The 10,707-nt window shown below is 32.7% G+C and overlaps 1 protein-coding gene across 2 annotated transcripts; it reads left to right on the top strand.

The window, feature by feature from the left end:
• Positions 1–1,199: 1,199 nt before the first annotated feature.
• LOC103496752 (uncharacterized) lies at positions 1,200–6,826 on the top strand. 2 transcript variants are annotated; one of them, XM_008458740.3, is made up of 12 exons: positions 1,200–1,378; positions 1,769–1,870; positions 2,808–2,978; positions 3,229–3,294; positions 3,448–3,513; positions 3,858–3,977; positions 4,673–4,824; positions 4,964–5,054; positions 5,144–5,212; positions 5,584–5,675; positions 5,983–6,046; positions 6,449–6,826. In XM_008458740.3, the coding sequence occupies exons 1-12, from the start codon at positions 1,298–1,300 to the stop codon at positions 6,551–6,553; spliced, it is 1,179 nt and encodes a 392-aa protein (XP_008456962.2). In that variant the 5' UTR covers positions 1,200–1,297; the 3' UTR covers positions 6,554–6,826. The 2 variants fall into 2 exon arrangements, with proteins under 2 accessions (XP_008456962.2, XP_008456961.2); XM_008458739.3 differs by having other exon boundaries at positions 1,201–1,378; positions 3,852–3,977.
• Positions 6,827–10,707: the final 3,881 nt, after the last annotated feature.

Here is a 10,707-nt window from a genome sequence, read left to right on the forward strand (position 1 = left end):
GCCAATGTTGCCAAACTACTATAACCTAAATGTTCTAATGGACTTCAATTTTACACAGATATAAAGCCAAAATGACCAAACTACCAATATTTATTATTAATATATTAAAGCAATTGGAAAATAAAATAAGGAAAGTTGATTATTAATTATTTAATATATTTATTTTCATTTGATTTTAATATTATCATTTATTAGATATCCCATGTAAATATGATATATAATTAATCGTAAGATTTTGATCAAAATTTCTCCTTGGTCATTTTTCAATGATAGACACAATACTCGATATACTATATACATAATATTTAATATATTATACAAAATATGATGTATATCACCCGGTATCTTAATGTTTATTAAATTAACTTTAATATATGAAAATCAATACAAAATTGATGAAATATAATTAGTATATACCGTAATGTTATATATATGAAATATTATATATTGTTGACGACACATTTAAGAAAGAAAATTAATAACATGAAAAAATTATTTGAAATAGATGACCAGAATATGTATTCGTTGTACTTTTTGTTCACCGGACAATTCAACGAAAAATTAAAGAGAAATTATATATGGCAAAATTTACATAAATAGGAAGGAGAAAGAAATATGAACGAAAAAATTATGCACTTACCGAATATATTTGAAGGAGATGAAAAGTTGGAAGAATTAGATCGAAAAGATCAAATAGCAAAATTGATACGTGGAAAGGTATAAAATATTTTGATTTTGTGTTGCATACGAAATTGAATAAAATCAATTTTTAAAAGTCAATTAATATATTATTACCATATTAGATTCAACTTTATACTTTATACCATATTAAAATAGAATCTTCAATAAATGATATACTATTATTAAATGAAATTATAAATTTAGATTAAACATGAAATTTTAGTTAAGATAATAAATAAAAATTTGAGATATATTTATGTAAAATCATCTTCAAAGTAGGTGATAAATCATAAAAATCTGTCTATTATAGAAGTTTATCGCATATAGAGGTAGAACGTAGTGTATTTGTAAATTTTTAAACATTACTATATAGAAGTCTACCAACTACAACTATAATTACTCACACACACATACATATAATACATACATATAATACATAGAAGAGGAAGCTGCTTTGGGCCAATTGCTTGATGGGCTGTGCTTATGAAGTCCATCGCCTAACACAAACACAAAGGACGACACCCTTCAACAACTTTTCTGAAAACTCAAAAAACCCTATCACTGGATCATCCATTCTCTCTTACCGGACAAAATTCTCTTCACTCAGAAGCCCCAAATGGTCGCCAATGGAGGTTCCGCTTTGGGTAGGAGGCACTTAGTAGCATCAGCGCTGGCCAAACACTTCGCCTTAGATCATGTAACCTTCTTCTCTTTCAATCCCATCCATTTAACTCTTTGATTCTTTGATCATAATTCATACATGTAGCGCAACAATCTCTTTTCTCTCTCTCTCTCTATTTCACTTCACTCGCCATTTCTTGTTATTGCCTGCACTAGTTTCTGAAATTGATTTTATTTTCTATGCACTGTATTCTTTCCTGGTTATCATCATTGTCCAGTTGGTGGAAGTCTTGGGAATTATCTCCATACGCGAATTTTCGGAGATATGTAAATATAATTCGTGTTTACTGGTTCATTTGTCCTATGATTATCAGCTTCGACACCATTTGTTTGTGGCTTTTTTATCCTTCATGTTATGTATTGTTATTGGATTTTTGTTGCTGAAGTTGACTGCTATTGGTTTCAGAATGCATTGATTGGAGAAAATGCGGAATGCGATTTTAGGACTTATGTATTAAACATCTTGAAAACTTCAAGAAATGGTGCCTCTGTGGATGATAATGATGAGGTAAGCCTAAATATTTTTAACTCTTCTGTTTTAATCTGAAGTTCTTTTTATTGATTTTCTTTCCTTGTTTTCGACCTTGGCGACTTTGCTGATGGCGCTGTACTTGAATTTCATTAAAAAAAATTGTTCGATAGGAAGCACACATTTTTCCAATTTTTCCTTGGAAGTGAAAAGAATTAAAGAATACAAAAGAGTTGATAAGATTCTACCCAAGTTACGTTACCCAAATGAAATTGTCACAAAATGCTCCATTAAGGAAAAACATAAGAAAGGGACCAATTTCTAGGCTCCTTAGAGATCCATCAATTACTAGAGTCGAAAAAATAGTGTGCCTCTAGAGTTCTCTCAAGTGTTTTTTAAACATTGGAGCTACCCACCCTCCCATTCTTCTATCTATCCAAACTTTACAAACAGTAGGAAAAGTATAGTTTCACTTTCAAGTATAAACTTTTGTTTTATTTGGATGCCTGATGAGGGAGGGAAATAGAAATTTTCGAACATGGTTCAAATAAAGTGCTAGAAGATATTAAAGATTTTTTTTCTATAATATGCTTAACCATTCGACATATCAAATAATAAAGTATTAGAATTCTCACAAGCAGACTTGCACCACACACACTAAGCAGGGAACAAAAAGTACGTTGGAAGTTTTGTTTTGCACTCTCTACAAAGTGTAGGTACCCTGCTAGAAAATGGACCAACGAAAACTTTAATCTTCCTCAAGCACTTGGCTTCTGATGCATGCTTAGAGAAGATATTTCTTACACTCAGGACCTTCCCAATGCATCTATTATGAAGGACAAAGCGATGTATTCACTTGAGACTTCATGGTTTAGATGTTCCTTTGGGGGACACCTGATGAAGTTAAAAGTTTTGTTTGATCATTACTGTAACGTGGTTATGGTGTTATATCTAAGAAGCAACCTTTTTGGTGCAGGTGACAAAATGGATTACATTTGCAGATAGCTTTCCTGTAGATTCCAAGGCATGCTTTGACATTCTCAAACAATTAAATGAAGAACTAGCTCCAAAGTCTGTACTTTTGGGTAAAGGATTGAAGCCATCTGAAGCTGATGTACTTGTGTTTTCTGTACTACACCCTTATGTGGTAAGCATTATTGCATTTCATGACCAGCTTTCTATTTTTAAATCATTCTTTCCTTTCTTCACAGTCAATCGGTCATCATTTCTTCATTTAATGTAGACAGCTTTTATGTCCTGTTTTCATGCTTAGATCTTTGTTGATCTTTTATGTTCAGTTCGATTCAAGAACTAGTTTGGTATAGGTTTGAAAAATAACTTTTAGATTGAACAAAGTTGAGAATTGAGATTATAATGACCTGATTGATCACTGCTAGATTGGCCTTTCAAACGCAGAGATGGAAAAGTTGCCACATGTTTTAAGATGGATGGATTACATCCAGGTAGGCCTACTTTAATGATTTGACTGCTTACCAATTGCATGCTGAGATTATTTGTGCTTTTGATTGTCAACTTTTATTGTGCCTTAAATATTATTCTGATTTAGTTCCATTACACTACCTATTAATACTTGTATAATTTTTTGTTTTTAACAGAACAAACAGAACTTTGGGGAGTTATTTCAAAAGATACTGCTACAGAAATGTGAATTCGATCCTCCAGTAAGTGCTCTCTTAATTCTTTTGCATCTGCTAGATTTTTGCACTTCAAAAAGCAAGGATGCTAAGTTCCCAAGTCAGAAGTTGAGCTATGCTCAGCTTGGAGCAGCAAAACAAAACTTTGTGAAGTGTATTTACTTTTGTAAAATAAATTTTCCTTCACAAAACTAAAATTTTGACAAAGATTCAAATTAATTAATGTAAACACCAATGTTTTAATGTACAATATTTACGGAGTAAACTAGAATATCTGCAAAGTTATTCATTTCTCTAGAGATGCGAATATAAAAAAACTTTTTTTTCTTTTTTTTTTTTGTTATATTTTTTTTTATTAATTGAAGTTGCAGGGACACAAAGTTGTTGCCAACAATGTTGATGAAGATTCAAATGCCAAGAAGTCTTCGCAAAGCACCAAGGTTTCAGAAAAGCCTCAAGTGAACCCAGACACTAAGAAAACTGATGTGGGGGTAAACCCTTGGTTCCTATACTAGCCTACACTAGTCTACATTTTTGTATTACAGGAAAATTGTATTCTGTTCTCTCTCTCTCTCTCCCCTCTAATCTTTTGAATAGATAGGAGAAACTTATCTCATCTTGTGAGAGATAGTTGGTGGAATGCTACTGTTCCAAATTTTGGTCAGAACTGGTGCTTTGACGGAATTGTCAAGGAAAATATTCTTTGGTTGCTGAATATTCTAGCTGTGGTTTTAAGAAAAATGAAGCCATCCTTTGTGAACTTTGGTTAGAGAGGAACCAGTGAATGTGAGCTGGGATGATGTCTTTAACTTAGTTCTGCTTTTATTCTATTCGACGTAGACTTTCAAATTTTTTGGATAACCATACTTCCTTTGTGATAAACTCTAGTTGGACTGGATTATTCTGAGTTCCTTGTAAGTAATTTTGATTTTTGGTTTCTTGATTTTTACTCGGTGATTCAGTGAAAAGTTTTGTTTTAGAATAAAGGATAGGTAGAAGAAGAATATTTGCTTTTGAATCCAGATATGACTTGCACAGATAGTTCTCTTTTAGAATTCAATGTACTTTTACTTCTCACGTGCTCCATTTTTGTGGTATAACTTTGATATCCTCTAACTTTTCCTTATTATCTAATTTTTCGCTCATGCTTTCAACATTTTTGTTTTAAAATTTGTGGAACTGTTAGAAAAAAGAGAAGGAAAAAAAGGAAGCTGCACCAGAAAAGAAGAAACCAGTTGAGACTGAAACACCGGACAAAGAAAAGGAAGTTAGTGTTAGTTTGTTGAATATAAAAGTTGGCCTTATTCGCAAAGCATGGAAACATCCATCTGCTGACAGGTATAGCAAGCAATCTTCCCTTCATGGCTGCTTTCTGCACCACAATAGCATTATTTGCATTGTCCTATTGAAGTTCGTTATTCTATCTGAAGCTAAGTTTGTATCAATCATATTTTAATGATAATGGTTAATGATTCAGTTTGTTGGTTGAGGAGATAGATGTTGGCGAGGCGAAAGTGCGGCAGGTTGTGAGTGGTCTGGCAAAATACTGTAGTCCAGAGGAGTTAACTGTATGATTATATTTATGTGTTGGTGACTTGTGATGGATTGCTACACGTGCATAGTTCAAAGTCTGATGTTATTCTATTAATATGTGCAGAACCGCCATGTTGTTCTTATTACTAATGTAAAACCTGGAAAGCTACGAGATGTGATGTCAGAGGGATTGGTATGCTCTAATTTTCTTCTCGTTACAGTTGTTTCATCTTTTACAATCTGATAGGGGACCGTTTCAATTTGGATGTGTCAGATACCTAGATTAGTATAGGGTTAGGGGTATAAGGGTAATTAGATATTTAGGTGGTTACTAACCATAGTGGTTATAAATAAGAAGTTGGTGAGTGAAGAAGGGGGAGTTGTTGAGTAGATAGGTCTTGAGTAGTATTCTCAATGTATGAAATATACTGATTCTCGTTAGGAAGTATCCTAACAGGATGTTGTGTAGAAGTTGAGTCAACATCGTACTTATTTGAGTAATTATAAACCTCTCAGGTCTTTTGAGTCAATATCGTACTTATTCGATAATTATAAACCTCTCAGGTGTTATGTGCATCTAATGAAGATCACACCGTCGTGGAACCTTTGCTTCCTCCAAAAGGAGCCAAAATTGGTGAACAAATTTCATTTTCTGGGTAAGTATTTTGAGAGATTACTCAATTTAGCTTCATTGTCAGGCTTGCACCTTTTATGAATCCCCGTGGAGATTAGCCGCGTATATATTTTACACCCTAGATGATGTTTCCAGAATATTTTATTGGCCTTTTTCTTAGTGTATGAGAATTCCTTTTTCTTTTATGGACGATGAATGTAGATCCTCTAATCATATAAATATTGGTTGGTATTTCTGCGGTGTATCATTGTTGCTCTATAATTAATCTCTTTTTGAATTAGAATTGTGCTGCTCTGTGGTATATTCATTATCTCGTAATTTGGTTTTAGGGTTGATGGAAAACCAGAAGATGTTCTTAACCCCAAAAAGAAGCAACTGGATAAGATAACACCGGTACGTCCACTTTTAACTCACACTCCTTTTCTAACGGGGACGAGGTTCAAATTTTCAGTCCATGCCAAACCCCTTTGTAAATGAAAAACTCATAAAAGTGATGCAATGTTTTGAACAAAATTAGCGTTTGAAAACCTAAAAAGTTGCGATACTAAGGTTTCTTGTTGAGAAAATGAAGTGAAAGTACAACCACTTTCCATCTATACATTGGAAATTTTCTAGTATTGTGATAATGCAAAGATAAAAAAGCATATTTACCAACGGGGTTTGAAATCCGTGAAATAAAAGGTGTGCCAATGTTGAAATGAAGGATTTATGTATTACAAGCAACCAACCAACCTCTTACATACTTCATTTTGTACTTACAAAACACAAATATGGTTGTTATTTTGATGGATGCAGCATCTCTTCACCAACGATAAGGGCGAGGCAACGTTCAAAGGTATTCCTTTCATGACATCTGCAGGACCGTGCACATCGTCTATCTCCAAGGGAAGTATCAAATAATAGAAGCATACCCCAATGATATATAATATAGTAGAAGAGAAGGAACCCCTAACATTGAATGCTATTTGGCAAACCAAAGAGAGTCAGTTTTGAAGACATGAGGCATGGGGTGACCAAATTAAAAAGCAGCTTCTCATTATTTCAGGTAATGTAATGGTTAATGGTTTTTCATTGTCTTAAAATTGACATTTCATGATACTTCCAACAACACTCACGTTCTGTTATGATGTAAAAGGCTTTAAATGTGTTGAACATTTTTTTGTTTTAAAGAAATCTCAATCTCCCAACCACATTACTTACTTTTGTTTGAATTATTAGTAAATATAATTCTAGTTTCAATTTAAATGAGTGATTGGGGTTGGTGTGTTGTTTCGATTAATTGGAAAGTAAAAGCGTCAACATTTATGATTAAATTGTGATTGTCTTATTCATTAGTTATCTTCATTAAATGAATTAACATTTCGAGTACTTTGTGTATTTTGTTTCCGGGTATTAATAGACCTACCAAAATTCACAATACATAAAAGTTACGAAAATGGAAACATGTTTTCTTTTTTCTTTTCAATGTTACTTTGATGTACAATGAAGATGAAAATATTGAGGTTTCTCGATTTTATTAGAAAATTGATGTTAATTTTATAAACATATGGAATTTGTTATGAAATAGTTAATAGAAACTTTGTGGTTGAATTAGATTCTTATTGACCATTTTTAATCATTCTTTCGCATGTATGTTGTAAAATATGTAGGTAAATGTCGAGGTAGGAGCTAAAACTTCAAAAAAAAAAAAAAAAAAAATACAAAACAATATAAAACATTAGAAATTAAATACAAAATCAAAAGAATGAAATATTCGTATACAAAATAATTTGATAATTGTAAATTGTTTATCATATAATAAATAAATATAAAATGAGGTTGCTTTAAAACATAAAAATTATGGCATAGAAAAATTGTAACATTAAACACCAACGGAGAGAAGAAAAAGAAGAGTATGGGAGTAGATTAAGTTTGTAAGGAAATGAGAAGAATACTAAAGAACTCACCTTAATTCCAGTTTGAGGTGAAATAATGGGACAATTAAGTGAAATATATTTGTATGAATATATATATTTTTTTGAAAATAAAGATTTTGTATGCTAAAAGAGAAAAACTTGACTTAACCTAACATCATTGTTAATTGATATATACATACCTATATATATATATAAATTCCAAAATTTAAAAAATGTTAAGGGAAAATCAAAATTCTCTCCCTTTTGAATTTTCAAAGCTATCAGAAGTGCGACATTTTGATCAAAATTTTGAGATTTCAACAAAGTTCAAGACAAAATATTCTTAGAGAGTTGAATGGAAATCTCGAATTTTTGAAGAATGTACAAAATCTGGGGTCGAAGACAACCGGAGTTAATGATTTTTATGTGCTTGTTTAAACCTAAGATAATGAGTCTTTTAAAAAATATAAAAAAACGGTAAAATATTAATTCCTATAAAATAATTCCAAAAATGGAAAAAGCCTGGAGGCCTACCATGTAAAATACAAAAAATGTCCCGTCAACTACGTCATCAATAACGCGCATGTAATATATTTGCGATCGTTTAGATTTGGTTATTGTTTGATACGCGATCGTTTAGATATGACGATAATTTATCTTTTCAATTCCATCGTTAAATTCAATTATGTTTAAATTTGGTTACACAATCGTTTAGATTTGGGGACCCAAATCTAAATAATTTTTTTTCTCAAAATTTGGTACACGATCGTTTACTTTTTTTTACACGATCGTTTACATTTGGCTACTCCAATCCAAATGATTTTTTTTCAAGATTCTTTATACACGATCTTTTATTTTTTTACACGATCGTTTACTTTTTTTTGAACGATCGTTTACATTTGGCTACTCCAATCTAAATGATTTTTTTTTTCAAGATTTTTTTTTTCAAGATTCTTTATACACAATTTTTTTTACACGATTGTTTACTTTTTTACACTATAGTTTACATTTGGCTACTCCAATCTAAATGATTTTTTTCAAGATTCTTTATACACGATCTTTTAGATTTGTTATTTTTTGTACACGAAGTAAAAAAAAAAAAAAAGAAAAGAAGAAAGACGATGGAAAGAAATCGCAGTGAAAAAAGAATAGGAAAAGTAGAAAGACGATGGAAAAGTGAAAAAAAAAGAGAAAAAGAAGAAAAACGATGGAAAGATTAAACGATGTAAATAAAGAATCGAAAAATAAGAAAGATGATGGAAAGAAATTGCAGAAAAAAAGGGGAAAGAAGAAAGACGAAATAGCAGGAGGAGGATGAATCGCGAGGAATATTTAGCGCACTGAACTTTCTGGTCATTAGGGCACTTCATATACCGAAAGATGGTCTCTATAGAAGTCAACCACATCTGAGCCTTGGTGGGATTATCCATAGACCCGTCAAATGTTTTAGGATTGTACTTCCTAAAGTCTCTCAGAAGCTTGGCCTCTATTGACAGTTGGTCTGACACGACATGAGATGCCATTGGGGCCTAAGGAGGAGCGATCGGGGTCTGTTGGGCAGCCTGAAATGGTGCCAAACCATCTCTCAGCATATCCTTATATCTCTGCTCCATGGCAGTGAGATCTGCCTGAGTGACAGGTGCGGTAGGGTTGGCCGTTTGCATAGCAGGCTGCTCTTCAGGTTGGGTACATCCAGCTCCTCTGCCTCCCCTACCACCTCTATATGCTCCTCTATGTGGCGGCATTTTTCCAAAATTCCACAAGCATAAGTTTTTCATAATACAGTCATAACATTCATACTTTATTTAGTTTAATTCAGACAAGGTTATAAACATAACATCATCTTAATCATAAAACATACCTGGCGAGTGACAAAGGACCGTATTAGCCATAGGGGTAAAAATAAAACAAAGACTTACATCGTAAGTCAGTTTGCAGAACCTAAAAACATAAGCTCTGATACCAATTGTAACGATCCAACTCTTTATACTAAGCCAAGGTCATTACTACTTAAAAGAAAAATAAGATTTCTTTAATTAAAATAGAAAATAAGACAAAAACCTTAAATTTCTCATTAAAATCATAAACAAATGTATATAGAAATAATTTTTTTAAAAAAATCCTAACTTGGGCCCTATCTAGTTTTAAAAGGAGAAAAATAAAAAGAAGATACATAAAATACTGAAATCTGAACAAATAACATAAGGCGAAAGCAAAAGTGTTCCATTAGCTCGCCACGGTCACTTCTTGTCATTCGCCAGCTTCCCTCTCCCCTTACCTCTACCTCTGCCTGTAAAATTAAACAAGAAAGAGTGAGTATAAAATATGCTCAGTAAGGGACCTACTACTAGTCTCGCTAGGTGCCTGTTAACTTCCTATTGAAGTCCTGTAAAGTGGTACCCCTAAACTAGCACGTTTTCGAACACGTGCAATCTGTGATCCCGTAGGAACATATCTGATCTTCGGTGAATCCAAAGGAAACCTAGGACAAACTGGTCTTTAGTGTACCCGAAGGAAACACTAAGACAATCGGGTTGTGAGTGATCCTGTCGAATCACTCATAATTATGTCTATGTCATATTGGACTGGTGATCCCGTCGGACTATATAGTCATAAAAAATAGTGGTGATTCCGAGGGACACCCATGTGGGTACGGCTCTAATAGATAAAACTAATAGCACACCCTATCCATAGCATGCAACATAACATAACATCATCATAAACATGACATAAGTATCATTCTTAATCAAACATCGTCATAAAAAACATAACGCAGTCGTCATCATCAATATACTATCAGTCATAAACATAATATCAATCATCATTATCAATCATCCATATAATGTCAGTAATCATCAATAGTATCGAGTTATGCATTTTAGCTACCATAAATGCATAACAATAAATACATGCAGTCTCTTAAATTCTGTTCGAAGCTCTAGTAGTAGAATCTCTTACTTGGAGATTAGCTTAAACCAAAATTATCCTAATCGTCATGGTCAAGCTTTCCAACAGTCAAGTCCTATTCAACAAGGGAACTCAATAACTAAAATAAATAAATTAATTAACAGTCGCTTAAGAATAAAAATCCAATTGATTCAACTTACTCAAAGTTGAGTTTGAATTCAATTTACCCTTAACTGGCTGGGTGGGCTCAGA

The sequence above is a fragment of the Cucumis melo genome, chromosome 10 (genome assembly GCF_025177605.1).
Source record: "Cucumis melo cultivar AY chromosome 10, USDA_Cmelo_AY_1.0, whole genome shotgun sequence".
Lineage (NCBI taxonomy): Eukaryota > Viridiplantae > Streptophyta > Magnoliopsida > Cucurbitales > Cucurbitaceae > Cucumis > Cucumis melo.

Coding starts and splice junctions, on each gene's coding strand:
- LOC103496752 (XM_008458739.3), top strand. CDS start 1,298: ATGGTCGCCAATGGAGGTTCCGCTTTGGGTAGGAGGCACTTAGTAGCA. Junction 1,871..2,807: donor CTGTGGATGATAATGATGAG/GTAAGCCTAAAT, acceptor TTTTTGGTGCAG/GTGACAAAATGGATTACATT. Junction 5,676..5,982: donor GAACAAATTTCATTTTCTGG/GTAAGTATTTTG, acceptor ATTTGGTTTTAG/GGTTGATGGAAAACCAGAAG.